This window comes from Alexandromys fortis, unplaced genomic scaffold (assembly GCF_014885135.2).
Source record: "Alexandromys fortis isolate MF-2015 unplaced genomic scaffold, M_Fortis_MF-2015_v1.1 scaffold_272, whole genome shotgun sequence".
Classification (NCBI taxonomy): Eukaryota; Metazoa; Chordata; class Mammalia; order Rodentia; family Cricetidae; genus Alexandromys; species Alexandromys fortis.
In genome coordinates, this window is record NW_026068149.1 from 3036 (window position 1) to 22592 (window position 19557).

Genomic DNA, 19557 nt, shown 5'->3' on the forward strand with positions numbered 1-19557 from the left:
GCTGTTTAATTAACTATGCCCACTGCACCCTCCTTAGCGTTCCTTGAACTTCTGGTATAAATTTGAGAGGTTTTCTTTTTTCTAAGTTGGCTTTGCAATTAGGCAGCTTAAAGAGTACACTCCTAGAGGGAATCCGGGCCTCCCGATAATGACGTCAGTGTTAACGCTTTGCGGGCCTGATTTGTGGTTAGCAAAGTCTAGAAAGCTTTATCTCAAGATGGGATGGGCCAGCGAGAAAGGAGAAGCAAAGAGAGACTGGCCTTTAGGCTTTAGCTGCGAAGTGGTATTTGTAGGTAGGGCCGCTCACCTAGGGCTGGCAGGACAGAGGACGCTAATACACAAAAGGCTACTTCCGCTCAAATTTCCTTACCAAGTTTCCTTCTTTCTGCTGAACTTTTTTTTTTTTTTTTGAGGGGGATGGGGACAGACTCATTCCTAAGAAAGTAGGTGTGCGCGCGCCTGGATGCAGAGATCCTTCCCACATCTCCTATTCTCGTTCCCACATCTGGGGGCGGGGGTGTCGTCTGCAGCTGGACAGGCGGGGCTGGAAGCTGCAGGGGACGCCTCCACCTTCCCACCCGGGACGTCCTGAGCCGCCACAACAACAGGCTCGCGCGAGACAAAGGAGCCGGCACGGGGCGGCGCACAGGGCCAGGGGGGACGCGGGGAGGCGAGGGCGCGGCGCGGGTGGGAGCCGGGGCGGAGACCTCCTGCCCGGCCTCCGGACTCGGTCCAGCCTTTGACCCTCGGTCCCCCGCGGCCCCCCTGCAGGCCTCGCCCCGGCAACCGCTGCCCCGGCCTCAACTCGCCCCTTTCAGCCCCACGCACGGAGCGGAGCGCAGCACCCGGGCGCCGGCGGCATGGCGGTGTCCTGGAGCAGCTGGCTGGCCAACGAAGGGGTTAAACACCTCTGCCTGGTAGGATGGCGGGCCAGGCTGGCTTGGCGCCCTGTCTGTCTCACAGCGAGTTTGATTCATTCTTGGAGTGTGCACGGGTGGGATAAAAGAAGTGGAAGTTTGGGACCGGGACGGGGAGCGGGAGGGGAGAGTTGTTCCAGACTTTTTCACCTAGGCTCAACTTTACGCATTACTGAAGATAACTCCTTCCTGCTCAACCTAGACGAACTTCACTACAGAGTGATGGAGAGTCTACGTGGAGGAAGGGGAAGCCAAAGCGGCTTTTCCTTAGCCTTTCAAAGGCTTGCCTCTTTTACTCTTCCAATTGCTTTAGTTCCCTTCTGCCATGGTGATGTCTGGTATCTTAGCCTCAGTTTGTTCAGGGGTGGATTTACCACCAACCTTTATTTCAGGTGCAGAGTCTGCGTAAGGCCAAACGAGGGTCCTCAGAGTGGCTTTTCCACTTCTGATTGAGCATGCTTTCGGTGAATGCTGAGGTTGCCTGTGCAGGGCTGAGAGTCCAGTGAGGGGCTTCTATGGAGTTGTGTTTTTTTTTTTTTTTTTGTAATTTTTTTTGTAATTTTTGATTCTTTCCTTTACTGCTCTAGCTCATTTGGCTGTCCCTAAATGTCCTGCTTTTCTGGAAAACCTTCCTGCTGTACAACCAAGGGCCCGAATACTACTACATTCATGAGATGTTGGGTGTAAGTGAAACTGGGGTGACCTGGAGGAGTGGGTTTAAGGGAGCAGAGGGCTACAGAGCTTTGTCAGGCTGCCCATTTATCAGAGTAATACTTGTGTAAACACGTTTCTCTCAGAAAGCGGCTCTCTAAGGACCAGGGGTAGTATCTGCTAAAGTGAGGCGAATGAACTTGTCAGACCAGGCTATTAGTGCCTGAAGGAAATTGCTGCTTTTTTGTAAACTGCACCAGGGAGCCCTGAAGGGTTTGCTTCTCCAGGAGGACCAACCTAGGACAGGCTGTTAGTCTACACTTAGCAAGGCTTTCTGCCTGCACCCACGTCTGTCCAGAGCATTTCAGCTGTTTTACTAACACCCACAAAGTGAGCTGTTCCTTACTTCTGGGTAGGTCTCGGCTGGTGGCCTTAGGTGGCTGGCTGGATATGGTTCAGTCTGAGGACACTATCATACAAGCCTCTGCCGTGGTTTGTTTCATGTTGATGTTTCTCTTGGTTGTGCGTCTCACATCCTTCTCCCGTTCCATGTCCACCTTACCTGAGCCTGTGACTGTCAGAATTCCTCAAGGACATCTTACTCTGTATAAGGAGACAGAATTTTTGTATGCAACCACCAAAATTAGAAATGTGTTGTACAATCCCAGGGCAGCCGATCTATCATTGTCACTCGAAAGAGGAGACTTACTGCTTTGATTTTTATAAATATGTAACTATCTAAAAAAGTTAACATTACTTGAGATGAGTTCAGGGTAACTAGTTCTCCTCCTGTGCCTGACATACACATGCTCATGTTTTAGCCTTAGTACTCAGAGACAGTCATTAGCACATGCCAAGCCTGCAGTAAGTTCAACTAATAGATATTTTACAAAACAGACTACTGTATTTGTTATTGGTGGTGACGTCTTTTAACATTTAATCGCTCTAGTTTTAAGTAATGGGTTCAGAAAAATAGTTTAAAAAACAAACGACCTCTTATTGAAGAATTCTGAAGTTAGCATGCTTGCCTTTCTTTCATCCGTCCAACTTTGATCTAGTTATTTAGGACTGTCCTTCACATTGCTTTTTAAATGGACACAGGGATTAAAATCTTTACTGGTTTTTAAATGCCTTACACTCTAATGTAAACTAGCAACAAAACCCTACAAACAAACAAAAACAAGCAAGTAACTGTAGTCTAATAAAAAAAAAAACTAAGAAACTTTTCTCCCATGAATTCCCAAGAATGTCCAGCCTTTCATACCCATTTCTTGAAAACTCACTGCTCAAAGTGAATTAATAAGTTATAAATTTTCAAATGTGAGGCTTATTTCACTTAATACATAACTTGGTGGACCACTTGGGAAAAATCCTGAGATTTACACTAGCAGAATGTCTTCTGATTAGGGTGCTTTTGTTACTATATAAATCTACGATCTGCAAAAGCCATAACTCCTCTTTGAATTTTTACTCTAACCCTGTGACAACATTTAGCAATTAGCAAACTAATTTTGTAAAAATCCAACAAGGTAGTCTTTATGTACTTGGATGCTGTGTAATTTAACTTCAAGTTGATGCTGGTGGCAAATCGAATATGATTAAGATGGCGTGTTCAAGCACATGCACAAAGGAATAGACAAAATCCAACATATTTGAAGGACATATTAAAGTAGGATCCACTTTTCTATCTTCATTCTGCATTAGTGCTTTTGAGCAAATGATATTACAAATCAGAGAAGTCCAAGAACTGTTGGTGCATGGCAGGGACTGGATACATGAGTGAAAGACTCAACTACCTTAGCTTTCTTGGAAACTCCAGACTAATCATAGTGGGTGGACCTCCGAGCTACCTATGCAGGCCTCAACACTTCAACAAAACTCCTTGTAGAAAGGAATGGCCTTTCTTGGCACTTCTGAAAATTACCTGTTGTGAGTTCTGTAGTATTAATTATCTAAGCTATTTGTAACAGATACTTCAATTTACATATTAGTTTCTAATGAATAAGAGCTTCCATCCGTAGTAATACTGTGTACTTTGTAGAGGCATATGTAATGTGACTTTTGTCGATAGTCTTTCTGGGCTTACCTTTCTCATCTTACAAAGATGGGGTATGGTATTATAGTGGAAGAACTTACAGTTTCTTCTCTATTACAAATATGGTGCACCAATGAGATACAATTAATTTTAAAATGTACATTTTGGTCTCCATGTGTTACATTTTTTGCATATTACTTGTTTAATAAGCTAAAATTATATATGTGAAACAGTTCCACGCTGACAGAAATCTAGAAATGCTGAGGGCTATACAAGTATTGTGGTGTTTTAAGTCACCTTCAGGTAAACAATAGGTTTAAACAAAACAAACAAAAGAACATGGTGATATTTCTAGAAATCATTTACATTGCTTTAAATCCCAAATGGAGACTGGAAGACGGCACTTGTCCTGCAAGCACGAATTCCCGAGTTCAAATGCCCAGCAGACACGTACAAAGTAAGGAATAACCACAAGCTTCTATAACCCCAGTGCTGTGGGAAGCGGACACAGCAGGGACACTGAGAATTGCTGGATGTTAGCCCAGCTCCAGGTCAGGGAGAGTCCCTGTCTCAAGGCAATGAGAGGGATAGAGCCAGACATCTGGTATCTACATACATGGGCTCATGTACTCAGACACAGAAGCTTACAGATCACACACTCACTTAGATACATAAACAAACACATACCAAAAAGGGGAAAAAAGCACAAAGGGAAATAAACCCATTCCCCAAACATTTTGATAATAACATTAAGTGCACAGTTGCTCTCATTTATCTGTAAAATGTAGTAACAAAGGTATCCTGGTATCATAAGCTGTAAGGAACCACTGATCCTAAGTACTTATCCCATTGGTTAATATTTTTTTTATCAGTGTTGTTCAATAGAAATATAATGCACGACAAAGTAAAAAGCTGCAGGAATTAACTGAAAAATACCTTTAGCTCAGTAAACATAAAGTATCATTCTTTTGACATATATTCATTATTTAAAAAGATCAAAGTGATATTTGACAGTTTATCTTGCCAAATATTTGTATATTTGTAATAGAGTATGGATTCTGTTCTCTTTTAAGTTATAACCTCATATTGATTCACAAAATTACTAGACTTATTTAGATTTTACAAAGTTCATAGATAATAAGCAGATTCACACACATAAATACACACACATAAACTTTTCTGATAACGCACATGAGCAGTATCAACTTTAAATTTAAAATATAGGAGTCAGGTGCCTGTGGCGTGTACCTGTAGTGCCTACAGTCTCAACTACTTAAGAAACTGTAGCAGGTGGGTTGCTTGAACTCTAGGTAGCATGGTAGTAAGACCCTGTCTTGAGAATAAAAGTTAATAAAATCACTGAACAAACACAACAAATCAGTCCCATATTAATCCTAGGCATAATTAACATACCAAATCACCAGATGTGGCAAGTGGCTTGTTTTGGACATTTCAAGTAACAACTTTGGAGGTAGAATATTGTTACCTGGATAGTCATGTGACCTTACCATTCACCAAACTAGCTCAGTTACAGATGCCTCTGGGACCAATGAGATGGCTCAGCAGGAAAAGCGTTTGCTGCTAGACCTGGTGAACTGGGTCAATCCCCAGGACTCACCTGGTGGAAGGATTGAAATGGCTTTCCTAAGTTATCCTCCACACACACACACACACACACACCACACACATGCACGCAGGCATGCACACACGCACCCCCTCAAACACACACACATGCACAAACCCCATAAATGTAAAAACAAAACAAAACAAAACAATTTATCTAGATCTGAATTTTGGTGTCTTCCGAGTTCCTTCTCCACTGAACAGAAGTTCACACTGAATAGGATGGTGTGGGATGTGATAATTATTGGCTTGGACCATAAAATACTTCTCAGAGTTCTGCGTCATGATCGAAACTTGCTGGTGAGAGCTGGTTAGCGTTATGGGAAAGCCAATTCGCAAAAGTGGAGTGTTTGTTTTTATGATCATGTGGTTGTTTTTAGAACAATTTTAAAGGTTAGGAAACTTCTGACAGAGAAGAACCACTGGAAGATTAAGTAAAGGTGAGATTAATATGCTTTGGTAGGATTTCTTAGGATTATTTGTTCCTAGATTGAGAGGCAACCTTATCACGGCTGGTTTATGCTCAAATTAAAGTGCTAATCAGATCATGCACGCCTTTGGAGATGTTTAATTGTGACAAGCTGCATTTTGGAAACAGCCAAACAAACAAATAAGTAAATCCAAGATAACTTCATCCAATCTCCCATAGCATCTTTTAAAATAAAAGATACTTCTGAATGTTTAAGGTGAACTCTGTTTCCATTTATTTTTTTTAAGGATGTAAAATGTGGTTACTTTTTTTTCCACCACAATAATGAATACCAATGTATTATGAGCCACCCTGAGAAAACTAGGTTTGTGCCTTTAGTTGGTATAAAGTCATTGTTTATAGTATTAGATTTCATAAACACAATTTCTTTCTAATGTATCATGTGTCAAAAAAAAAAAAAAAGAATCTGGACTGAGTGATGTAGCTCTGTGGTCCAGTGCTTGCCTAATATACACAGTGCCCTGAATGCTACCAACTGTCAAGGGTGTTTTTTTTTTTAATTGCTATAAATAATATAATGTGAATCAAACATATATCTTCTAATAACAGATCAAGTTGTCTCAATTTTCTATATTGTATTCTCTACAAATTAATTTCTTTGTGCAAAATATTTATTTTCTCTGTAATTGTTCTTAGGCTATGATGAGAACTTTTTTTCCCTCCTTTTTCCCACAAATGTTTGAGATCTACTGCAGTGATCTTTTCCTTTGGAAAGCCTTAACTGAGATTTCCATGTTGAAAGAAAGTTGAGAGTGTTCTGACTCTTTTTAAATCTCTAGTGATAGCCAAGAGCATTTACCATGTCTTGGTGCCTAGGGTTATTCCATAACGTTTTAGGAGGCAGCTCTCTGCCTGTTCCCAATGGGGTCTGTGGTCTCCAGGTGGAAAGACCTGGGGTTTCAAGTCAGTGTTACTTTCACAGCTTTGAATCTGCTGAGGAAGGAAATAATATATGTTCTTTGAATTTCCAACCCAAGGGGGCTTAATCATTAACTCTTCCCCTTATTCTATAAATTATAAAAGTCTCTGTCTAGACTTAGCCACGCATGGATTGAGCTTTCAGCTCAGAGATATTTGTAGGCAAGAGTTTTTGTTGATGTTGAAATGCGAGATCTTAATCACTGACCAGTGAGAGGGTCTATATTATATTACTTTGACATTAGTCACATGTTCTTTATCTGCTTTTACTAGGTAGCAAATTTTGGTATTTTTTTCCTGATACCAAAAAAAGCAAGAAGGAAAATTCGCCGCTAGAAACACTGGGCTATAGTCCAAGAGCATGACTAGGAAGTCAAAGAGTCTATAATTCAGTTTCTACAAAACAAAAAACTGAAAAACCTCTAATTCGTGGTTTAATTTAAAAGATAAATAATTAATCAATGAAATGATATATTTATGGTCTAGATTCCACTAGTCTCCAATGACGCAATGTTATTGATATTACTACTTCCATCACAAAATGAAGAAAACAGATTTGAAAATGTTTAAGATCATCTCAGCTTCCACTTTAATGCGGTTTTATATATTTATAAAAATGAATGATGTGGTAGACACATAGCAGAGGTTAAAGATTAAGCCCTAAATTTCCGATATGTGGAATTGGGAGTAACCTACGTAAAATATCTCATACTTCTTTAACAATTTCAGAAGAATCAAAAATAAGCTCAAGGCCGAAAATAAATTTTACCCTGAAGGCAAGTCACTAAGCTTCCTCAACTGTCATATGTGTTCACGTATCATTTCATATAAAATAAAAAGCTAGTAGCCACGCAGTGTGGAGTTTAATGTGTTCTTTTTCTATGATTTCGGCTATTATTATTGTAAGTGCATGAGCATACATGATATATGTGTGTGATGAGGGGAGGTGGAATGTGCCACAGCATGGGACTGGAGGTCAGAGATACCGCATGTGCCACCAAAGCTCTAACTTAAGTTGCCTAGGGTATATAGCCATCTTGACAGTCCAATTAATGCTGTTTATTCCAGCGGGGCTAACTCTGGCCTGAGAATCAATAGGTTAAATAGTGTTCAGGCCACTGATTCCGTGGACGACAGTGAATGAACCACTTCAAACTCCAGTTTTCTATTTTGGAAAATATAAAAGGAAATCCACGATAAGGCATGCAAACACACGGCACCACTGGTACATGGCTGTAATCACAGTACTCAAAGGGAGGATCACTAGGGCATGGCTACGCAGTATTTTTGTATGTAGACTGTATGCGTGTGTCTTGGGTTTGGGGAGACACATGCTGTGGCACATGTGTGGAAGACAGTTTGTAAGAGTGGTTTCTTTCCTGCTAACGTATGCATGCCTTGGAGAGATAAAGCTGATGCCACCAGGTTTGGTAGGGAGTGTCTGTATTTGCTGAGCTCTCTCGGAAGCCTACATTCTCTGTCCTTAACTGAGGTTCATGTACATCCTCTCACAATGGTCCTGAATGAGATTTTTTGGATGTTTGTTTATATATTATGTATTATACCTTTATCTTTGTCAATAAGTACTTGATCAAACTTATATTATTAAAGACTACTATATTATTCTGAAAATATTTTCAATATTTATTTATTTTATTTTGTTTAATGAATGATTTGTCTGCTTGTATGTCTGTGTGCTACTTACATCCTTAGTGGCCACAGAGGTCAGAAGGCAGCATTGGATTTCCTGGGACTAGAGTGTTAGAAAGTTGTGAACCACCATGTGGATGCTAGGAATCAAACCTGTGTCCTCTGGATGAGGAGCAAGTGCTCATAACCACTGAGCCGTCTCTCCAGCCCTACTACCTTTATTTCAAATAATGTTCTTCGTTGATCCTTATACTTTCTTCATGTCCTTGGGAATCAAATAAATGAACTCTCCAGGAGCAATAGGATCAGCATTTCCTTTTGATAGCTTAAATGGCATTAAATCTGACTCCAGGGAACGAGCTTTGTGGATTCTGAAGGCTGTTTGGTTTCACGTGCAGCACAGGCCCTAGATCCTTCTATTGAGAATTAGTCAGCCTGCAGAAACGTGAGGGAAGACAGTAGTCCTGTGATGTGCCCCAGAGACTAAAGGGATTGTTACAGTCTTCCTGTACTCAGAGTAAAACTGAATGTGGAAAGCCAATCTTCTAACTTCTATTCAGTGTTTCTTCATGTCCAATCTGCTAACTACTGAGTTTACCATAGTAACAATTTTTAAAATCCCAGAGCTAATTCTGGAGAGGAAGAATAAAGATTTCTTTGTACTTTCTTATTACAAAAACTTCGGGTTTTAGAATTCTATGGAGATGAGTTTAAATAATGGTTCAGGGCTTTTTTTTTTTTTTTTTTTTTTTTTTTTTTTTTTTTTTTTTTTTTTTGAGACAAAGTTTCTTTTGTAGCCTTGGCTGTCCTGGAACTTGCTCTGTAGACCAGGTTGGCCTCGAATTCAAAGAACATGTTCAGGCATTCCTATGCATTTAGGCTTTGGGTAAACTAAGTTCTGACACAATCTAATGTTTGAAATGAAATTTAGGTATTGAAGATTGCATAAGAAAAGGCAGGTGCAATGCTTAGCATCTGGTACATAAATGCTTAGAGTATAAGTATTGCTATAAATACTATATAGTAGTATTTAGTGTTGTTGGTAGTGACACTGTAGATACCATTAAAGACTAATATTTTGTATTATTTATGTTTATAAGTATACATGCTAAATGGGGTTCAATGACATAGAGATGGGGGGGATTTGCTGAGCATACAGTACATGGCTTGCAAGGCATGTTGGTTTGTCCCTTTATCCATTATTGTAGTGCTTATACGATGCTTAGTAAATAGATATGCAGTAATGAGGCTGTGTTTCATTGGTCATCTGGAACCTTTGATTGACCACTGCTTTCATCCCTGCTTCTTTCTGAGAGGAGAAAGATATGTATTGCTTTTTGTTATGGTCGCAAAGTTTGTAGGAACTTGACTGATTGTTGGGTAGAATTTCTGTTTGAGGTAGATTTTTTTTAATTAGGAAGTCATTAAGAAGACCTATTACTATTATTAATTGCAGTTTTTAAGCAAATAATAAAATATAATTATCTCATGATATTGTTCTGATTCTTTAAACAAAGTTAAAGTAACAGCAGTGTTCATGGAAGTCTACTCATGGGCTTGAAATTGGTCTATATTCTTACTATATATTTTTTAAAAGTCCTGAATCTTCTTCAACACAGGTCCTATTCATAAGAGGAAGTTAAGAAAAGAATTTAAACATGAAGGTCACTGTGTTATTTTTAAAATCTTGAAAGATGGCAGTTTCCTTCTTTCCTGTATTCTCTTCCTTTACAACCTTATATAGTAATTCATGTTACTACTCGTTACCCGGGAAAACACAAATATGTTCTAGTCATATCCGTATTACACAGCACATTATGACATGTTTAGGGGAACTGAACGCAGCACAGATGTGAAAGATGTCATATAGTGTTTGTGTCTCTCAGCAGGCAACAGGTTCTAATTACCATAGTGCCATGGCATGACACTCCTGAAGGTCACTAAGAAACGTTTGCAGAAAGCAATAAGAGAAGGGTTTTCCTTCCTGAAGGAAAACTGGAGTTAACTTCAATGTCAAATATACCACTTACATTTACAGAAGTGCCTACTGAAGTGTGACTTCAAATGCCTGTGCCATGTTATAGGTAATAAGGAAACTTGTTTAACAGCAAGTTACTCGCTTAGGAAATACTCAGCACCTAGAGCCTACTTCGCTTTACACCTTCATAGACAATAAAGTTTGCTCTGTGATAAACTTAAACGGTGTGACATAGCATTTATGATGAAAATGAGTTCTTTCCAATACTGACAATGGTACTAAGGGAATAGTGGAAGGAGTAAGTAGAATGTAGATTTTGATTGTGTGTATTGTTAGAAATTAGAAAGCTGAATTTGACAATGGTTTCTATGATATGTTATTTCAATATATTGTCTTATATGGCCTAATTTATTTCTATGGCCCTAGAAATTCTTAAAGACAGGTATCTGTATTAAAAGTCACATGTAGTAAAGGCAAAATGAAATGAATTATGTACTCAGAGTAAAGCATTTTATATCTCTGGGATTAAAAATAGAGAGATTTTTAAATTAAGAATTGTTTAAGAAATAACTTTAGATGATGCCTTTTTTGACCTGATTCCCTTTTCTCTTAATAAAATTTTCAATTTCATGACTTCAGATTATGAGTAAGTTAAAAGTAAAGTTAAAAGTAAACATTTAACGAAACTTGGGAAGCTCACTTCAGCTGGAGGGAAACAGCCTGACAGCTGCTCTGGCAGATTTCTAGTCCTTGTTTGTCCAGCTCCTTCCTCAGTATGCTTTGCCTGTGTGCCTTCCTCTCACCCTGCCATCCCCGACTTCAAGGTGCATGATGGTACTCTAAGCAAAGAGGGTTTGATATGAAACTTGAAAGTAAAAAGTAGTACCTGCGGGTACAGATGAGCTGATGAGTTAGTGTGATGACGCTGCTTTTATCTACCCCACTGATAGTCCTTGCTCATGTTACCTTATAAGTTACGTGGGCGTTTTGAGCTGTGTCAGATATTCTGGTTTGAAGAAACATGATCTTTGAATTCCATTTTCAAAATACATTGAAGTAGACAAAGTGAAAAATTTCTTTTCTTCCCCCATAGTTCATAATGTCTAAGGGGAACACCTGACAAACATCAGTGGTTTGTATTAATGTCTTTCAGCTGGCATGGAATGACACAAGAATGTAGGATTTCCACACGAGGTTTCAGTCTCTATTTGAGAGATAAGGTGGTGTTTGCTGTTGGGAGTTGTCTGTATCCCATTTGTTACATCTCATTCTTCTTTTCTTTAGAGTTGAATACCGTCTTGGAATCTAGAAACTTTCACTGAAACAACTATTTAGATGTTTGAATTTTGTACATCTTTTCAAACATAAGATAGAAAATTCAATTCTTTGAAAAGTTTAGTTGCTGGTTCAAACTGGATTCATTTTTTCAAAAGTTTGTTTGAATAAAACTGGTCTATTCTTGTAGTTGAATATGTCAAATGTAAGGAGAAAAAATGCATTTTAAAGGAAGAGTTTTAGATATATAAAATTTAATTTGTTGGAGTCTTTTTGCCATCCATTCTAACTTCTGTTGAAATGAGGTGTTTGCCATTAATGTTTTCTGAGCATGATGTGATTCTTAGTTCAAAGGTCAAAATGGAAATAACTATAGACATCAAGAGTATCAATGGTAATGGTATGATATTGCACAAATAGCATAAATTTTTGAACGTTGACCAAGTTGTGAGCTTCAAATTATACTTTATATAAAATTTATTAACTACAGGGTCTGGTTCTTCAATTTCCATTGAAAATGTAGGTACCCGCTTTGGCTTTTAATTTTAGAAAGAATATGGGAAAATTTGAAAATGGATTAATGACGAGGGATGAGGCAAGGGTTTGGGATGGTTGCCTTGGATGAAGAGTGTCTGCGAAGTCACTCTGCAGGTGATGATTGTTGTCAAATGTGGTATGTCTATCCCTTGAGAAAATCTGGGCCCTGCTGAGTTTTCAAGTCGATCGTTCAGCAAAGTCAGTTGTACTCCTGACCATTCCCAGGTCCCAGATTACTTACGTTGAAGGAAGAAAATTTAGCAGTGTTATTTAACCAACTTCTCTAATTCTTGAAGCTTTTTTATATCTTAAAAGGTAATAAAGACTTAGGTGTGGGCACAAACATCATCATAAAAAAAAAAAAAGAGATCACCATATCATAAAAAGAGATGATTCATCTCACTAATGTCTTTCAGCCAAATAAGTGAAGCCACTTCATGGGTTTACTGGAAGTATTTTTGTTCCTTAAAGCCAAGTGAAGGTGGTTTTTAATGCTCTTTAACTTCTTCGGTTCTAAGTCTTAGAAGCCAGTGACCTCAATTGAGGCCACAGGTGTTACCCGAGATCCACATTTTTTTGCTTGGCAGCTGCTGATCTCTTCCTTCAACAGCACTGTCTGTAGAAGCTCATGAACATGCTTATATGCAATCTTGAATTCCAGTCCTGTTGAACTTTAACTTTCCCAGACAGACACAGTCTAGAAATGAATCACTGTTGTCATAGTGGTTGGATACATGAAAGACAAGCTAGATACAAACTGACAGAAATATCAAGCTCTGATACTGTTTTCCTCTGTACTTTAAAGAAAGAGGCTTAAATTCTTATGTAATAGCTACATGCTCCATTGACTTGTAATAAACGTTTATGAGGAAAAACCATGCTTGCATTGAACATAAAAGAATCTTCACTTTTAGAAAGAATGGAAAGAAATACACTAGCATTCAACGCAGGAAGGATTTAAGTTGGCAATAAGGAAATCTGGATACAGAGTAGGATAGGTTCTTGCTGTTTGGTTATATATTTATTTTTATGAGGAAACAATTCTTAAGCCTGTTCTATTTATCCCGGGCCCGCGCCCTAGGCTTCAAGGCTCACCGCAGCGGCCATTTAGCGTGCATGCCTGTGAGTGTAAATGTGCGTGAACACTTTTGCACATGGGCAGAACCCAGAGACTGCAATCAAGGTGTCTTCCTCTGTTGCTCTCCACCATATTTTTTGAGACAAGGTCTCACACTGAACCCGGAGCTCAGTGATTGACAAGAATGTCTGACCAGGAACCTCCAGGGATTTACCTGTCTCTTCACTCTGGCACTAGGGTTACACACAGCAATGACTACACTCAGCTTTAAACAAGACCCTGGGCAGGGAGCCTGGGTCCCTGTGCTATGGTGGCAGGCATGTTGCTCACTGATCTCCCATCGGCTATTCCTCTGGAAATGATCACTTGTTTTGGAGATTTTCTTTTCCCTTCGCACTGTTTAAACTGAGAAACGGTGTCAGTTGTAGTCAAATATTACGGGAAAGTTTGAAGTTTCTAGGGCAGCTGGAGGACAGAAGCCTGTTAGCATTATTTGACCTCAGTTATAGTTTATTACAGGCTTAAGGATGTCCACTTTCATTTGTTTTATAAGAAGTGATGATTGGAGAATATACATTTTTAAACAATTAATCAATATGGATGATTTCCTAGTTGTCCACCACATGCCATCTATAACTGACTTGGTGAAGCCGTATCAAAATCATTATTGTTTAATCTGATTTTTAACTAACTCATAACTGAATGCCATTTTTATTTTCCCCATCTGTCACCTGTTTCTCCTTTCGCTCCTCCCACTTTCCCCCTTCTCCTTCCTCCTCTTTCCCTTCTCCTGTCTGATTCCTCTTCGTTCTACCCTCTCCTGTCCTTGTCGTCTTCTCTTGTTCTCCCTTTTCTTTGTGGTTCTGGAATCAAGTTTATGGACTCTCACATACTAAACAATTGCTCCAGTACTCAGCTAACTGTTGTTTTGTTTTTAGTGTTTTTAGTGTGTGTGTGTGTGTGTATTGCATACACGTGGGTATACCCACCCATGTGTGTGTGTCGGGGGGTGTTTACAAGGCACAAGCCTGTCTTCTGTATCACCCTTGACTTCCTACTTCATTTATTTATTTATTATTTTATTTTGAGACAGGATTTCTCGTTGAACCTGTAGCACACCTACTGGCTTGACTGACTGGCCATCGAGCCTCCAGAATTCACCTGTCTCTTCCTCATAGTGTTGGAATCAGAGGCATACACCATCATGCTCTTTTTTTTATGGGTTTTGTGGATATAAACTCAGTTCCTAGTGCTCGTGCAGCAAGCATTTTACTGCCTGAGCCATCTCCCCAACTCTCTAGCTCATATTTTCTTCTTGAGTGAAGTTTTGCTGCCATGGAACATCCATTGTGTTCTAAATTCATATCCTTATAATGATGTATTCATTATACAAACTGAATAATGAAACCATTCACATAAGAAAAAAGAATTGATTTATAGGCACAAGAACCACAGTATCACAGGCATTTTAGGTTATGAAAAAGAAAATACAAAAACCTTCAAGATTTTGGAGCATTATATAATCAGCTTCTTCATGGGTTTGTCTTTTATCTCTATTTGTTTGATGACCACATTTTATTTTTGCCACCTTTCATTGCTCAAACCATGTTTTGCCCAGTGAGTACTTATTACACATAAAGTCTTTATGAATGACTATGCATTTTGAGATCACCAGGAATAAGACGCAATTTAAGCTTTGACATTTAACCTGTACGGACACTTGATAAGTTAGGGAGATGTGAATAATTAAATATAAAACAATCTGGCCTGTAATTAAATGCTCTTTGACATAAATGAATCATTGAAAAAGGCTCCAGGCTTGTCAGAGTTTCTGAAAATGGGAGAAGAGATATAGAGGGCAGAGTGAAGTGTTTGCTCTAATAGATCCTCACAGAAAAGTAAGCCTTGAGCTGGAGTTCCAAGGTTGTTAGAGTTTGTCTATTTGTCACGGAGGCTGCATAAGGTCAAGTTGCATCACAGATGGGATAGAAATACTGTGAGCTGTGGATAGGGAACGGGGACTTGTAGAGATAATGTGGACTAATTTAAGCAATGCATCTGGGAGCTAATCTGAGCCACATATGAAAATATAGCCTCATGGCCTTATGATATCATCAATTTGGCTTGTCAAAACCTACTTGTAATATAAATTAAGACAAAAATGGCTTGGACTGACTGACCCCTGTAGACTCATGAAAGAGTTCTAGCTGCTCTCAGATATTTTTACAGACTGGGCATTGCTCATTTCCAGAATTAGTCTGAGCTGCTGGAAACGGGAGAGTCGAGAAGACTGGTTACTTCCGGGTGATAAGACAGAGCGGTTCTGAATTCTAAGCCTAGATCTGAACTGTATTTCTTGAGTGATCACTTTTTGTTCCCTCTTTTTACTGGTGGAAAAAACGTTGAAGGGCCATTCATTTATTCAGCATCTAATAGTTGCTTAGAACTTCCTTTGAATTCATTAGATGCAGATGGGTGAAATCAAGCTCACCTTCATAATTGTAACGGGGACCCCATTCTACAGAGATGAAGATGAGATATCTGAAAGAATGGACTTTAGAGAAACTTTATCTTATTTTTGTGGATGGCTAACAATGCCTGTTGCTAAGCACCCCTACACTTAATTCTATATCATGCACTTATTACTATATATTTCTTTCTGATGTATGTACTATTGTCTCTTCGTTTTTCAAATTGCAGGTGAGAAAAAAATTAGGTTGAGATAGAATAAGTATTACGTAAGTTCACACAGCTAGTAAAGAGACTTCTAACTTAAATTAATGGCTTCAGAGTGTATGCTGAACTGGGACAGCATAAAATTAGTTGTGAGTCTTGAGGGGCCCACAACAGAGCTTTTTTGTTTGTTTGTTTGTTGTTTGTTTTGCGTGTGATATAATATATACAATTATGTATGGTATATGCACATTTGTGTGAGGTATGTGTTCCAGGCATACGTGTGTGTGATATAGCTATGTGTGGTTTATGAATGTGTGTATGTGTACATGTATGTGTGCACGTGTGGGCCTGTGTTTATAAATTCAAATGCGAACGTGAAGGACAGAGGACAATGTGAGGTGTCCCTCTCAGTCATATTTCCTTGAGACAGATTTCTCATTGGTTGTACCTGGACCAAGGCCGGCATAAGCTAAGCCCCCATTCTTCTGACCTGACCCCCACTGTGTTGGGGTTGCAGACATGTGATCTCTTCTGGCTTTTTATGAGGGCTCTGGTAGTCTGATTTCAGCAAGCACTTTTAGCCACTGAGCCATCTCTCTAGACTGCTACCCATCATGAGATACAAAACCCAGAATTCTACAAAGGGCATTGAAGGTATGCAGATTTTAAAGTAGCCCATCAGTACATCGGGCATTTCTCATCTGTAGTCAGATTTGGGAAAGTCTGGTAAAGTCTTCCATGTCATAATAGGAAACTCTAGGAGTTGAGAAAAAAGGATGAGCGGATAAAAGGGTAAAGAGGTATTGTGCTTTGGAGGGGTACTGGATAAGGTGTGTAAACTCACATTTTCCTCTGCCTGTGTTGTGTAGTTAGGAAATGACAGTGCCTGGAGGGGAGTTCACCTCCCATCCTTGTTTCTTTATAAAATGTTGGTGTAGTTTAATTAAATACAAACAGAAGAGCTGATGATCTGCCAGTCTATGAAAGAGCTGTAAGAATTAGGCATTGTATAGTTTAATATACAATACTTGGTTTAATTAAATATGGTTCAGAGGGAGAAGAATCAATTAAAATTAACTTTACAGGATCACATATATCTTGACAAATAGCGGATCACAATACACATACGCTTTATAAACTCTAGTATTTTATTTTTCCTGGAAATGGCTGATTGTTGATGCACAAGAGGAAGCTAAAGAAAGGGACCTGTTCTATACGTACTATTAACACTGCCAAGGCCTTTTCAGAGCCCTTTGAGCAACATATTTGCATAGCCCTTTGTAAGATGTCATATTTCTCCAAACTGTGAAGAGATTCCTAGTTGGAAGAAAAATGCTTGTTTGAAAATTAATTCACCAGAAAAGGTACCTGGTGTTGTTCTCCTGGAATTGGCTAATTCGCAGAATTTTTTTTCCTTTTAATTTTTTTAAAAAGTCTTTTAATAAGATGCCAAAACTTTGGGTAGGAAGCAAACCACATGAATGGAAAGCTTTTAGCTTAGGTAAAGTTAAGAGGGAAATAGGAATGTTGGCTTTACACTCCATGTAATGTAGTGAGCTGCAGTAGGAGCAAATTCTGTTCCTACTCTTTCTTCCTCATTGTATTTTCCCCTACTAGTGTAGAAAAGAAGGGTCATGGCTTCACAGTGAATCCTGGGAATCAGACTTACGTGTCACGAACGCAAGGACAACAGTTGTTCTATAATCTTGGATCCCGTAGAGTAAGGAATATGGTGGTGATCTTCCTGTGCCTCTTTTGTGGATTTATTTAACAGAGGTGCCTTGGGAAGTGTCTGCGACGATAAGCAACTCGTAAAATTATTTCAAGAGTTACAAACGCCATCAGTTATTTTCAACATGAAAAAATAATACTAGACCAGGAAATCATCCCCTTTTCAGACCCCCTTTATCTTCTGTTTTAGATATCCATTTCAGGAAATTGTTATCCAGTGCAGCTCTGTGGGTGGAAGTTACCAGGAAACAGATTTCATCTGCACATAAGAAAATAAAACAGTTTGACAGTGGAACAGACTGCTGTCTCCGGAGGAATTCAAGCAGGATGTTTCCTCTTGGCTGGAAACTCGCAGAGAAGAGATAGACCCTAGGTTAGATGGTAGGAGATGAGACCCTTTAGGTTTTCTGGTTATAAAAAATATATGTTCTACAACAAGTGATGGTGACAATTTAGCCAGGGAAAAGACTTCTTTTATACACCCCTAATGGGAATAAAAACTATTGTCGTCTCCATAGACATCACCACAGAGTGTGCGCAAAACAACAGCAAAAACCCCTAAACACAGAACTGCTGAGTCATTCCTCACTCTATCCCTGAAGGAATTTGTGTTAGCCTACAGCTAAGATACCTGCACCTCCACGTAAAGAAGCATTAATCACAGTAAGCAATCATGGACTCCGGCACATCAGAGATGAGTAGATAATGTAATATGTATACACAGATGTTTACTTAGCCAGAAAATAAAATCATTTCATCTGCGGGAAATTGAGAAGAACTGGAGATCCTTAGGATAAGCAAAGTAAGTCAGTTCCATAGAGAGAAATGTTGTTTCTTTCACATATAGGGAATCTAGATGTTTTTTTAAAATACAGAAGTGCAAAATAGGGACAACCAAGGAAGAAACGGATCAATGTGGGGAGAGGGGAGATAGAAGGTGAAGGGGACATTGTGAAAGAACGTTATTTGAATGTACTCAGTGTCGCCATGACACCCCCTGCTTAGTGCAGTCAATACATGTTGATAAAAACAGAGCTGGGAAGGAGCTTTAGATTCGCAGGCATGCAGATTGCCAGGGGAACAGAAGCCTTTGGAACAAGTCACTAAAAGGCAGTGTATTGACAGGTGGACCCCATCCCCAGTGAGGGTGATAATGTATCTTTAAAAGCTGTGCCATTTGTAATTAGTTACTAGAAATCTGTCTTACGCAATGGGTAGATATATTGAGAAAGTTTATATGCAAGATGCTTACCTTAGATGTTTTATTCTGCCTAATGTTAGAAACCTTAAAAAAATTCAATTGTATGTGAATACCTCCAAAAATGGACATAAGCCATCATTGTATAAACAAGCAGTAGGATTATCATAGTAGTTAAGATTAATATAATTGAGGGATATTTAATATTGTGAAGTCTGTTTAGCTAGATATAACCATTTGAATTTAAAATATGATTGTTTTTTTTCTGAAATTTTAGTATAATTACATCATTTCTCCCTCCCATTTCCTCTATCCACTTTTAAGAAATTATAATTAACTTATTTTCTACTTACGGAGTAAAAGGAATTAAGATTGATAATTCAAAAGACTGCATATTAAAGATACACAACTCAATTAATTATGTGTATATACTGTGAAATAGCACTTAAGTCAAGCTAATTAGAATATCTGCCAACTCAATAAAAAGAATTATACTTTAATAAAGTTAGTGACAACATAAATTCCCTGACAAACCCTGGTTATTCCTGACTCCTTTCTAGAGGTAACTCAGACATAAGTGGCTTGTCATTAACAAAGTTTCATTTTTGTTATCAGTGATATACGGTAACCAAGGTACCACGCTCTGTTCTAGTTCCTTCTAGTCTGTTCCTTGATAGTAGTTGTTATTAAACAGCAGTCCCCTTAATGACCACTCTCATCCAAAAATGCACTTATCCTGTGCTGTGTATAGTTTGAACGTATGTAACCTCTCCCCTTTCACTCCTACAGTGCTGGGTTTA

General features: G+C 38.9%; 1 protein-coding gene across 5 annotated transcripts in view; it reads left to right on the forward strand.

Annotated features, from left to right (window-relative positions):
* The first annotated feature begins 498 nt into the window (after positions 1 to 498).
* Nox4 (NADPH oxidase 4) overlaps positions 499 to 19557 on the forward strand; it is an 87903-nt gene continuing 68844 nt past the window's right edge. For 3 of the 5 annotated variants that reach the window (XM_050127236.1, XM_050127232.1, XM_050127233.1), the window contains exons 1-2: positions 499 to 917; positions 1505 to 1600. In XM_050127236.1, coding sequence (XP_049983193.1) covers positions 861 to 917; positions 1505 to 1600 — 153 coding nt within the window. In that variant the 5' untranslated portion in view covers positions 499 to 860. The remainder of the gene's footprint in view (positions 918 to 1504; positions 1601 to 19557) is intronic. The other 2 variants (XM_050127235.1, XM_050127234.1) reach the window with 2 other exon arrangements.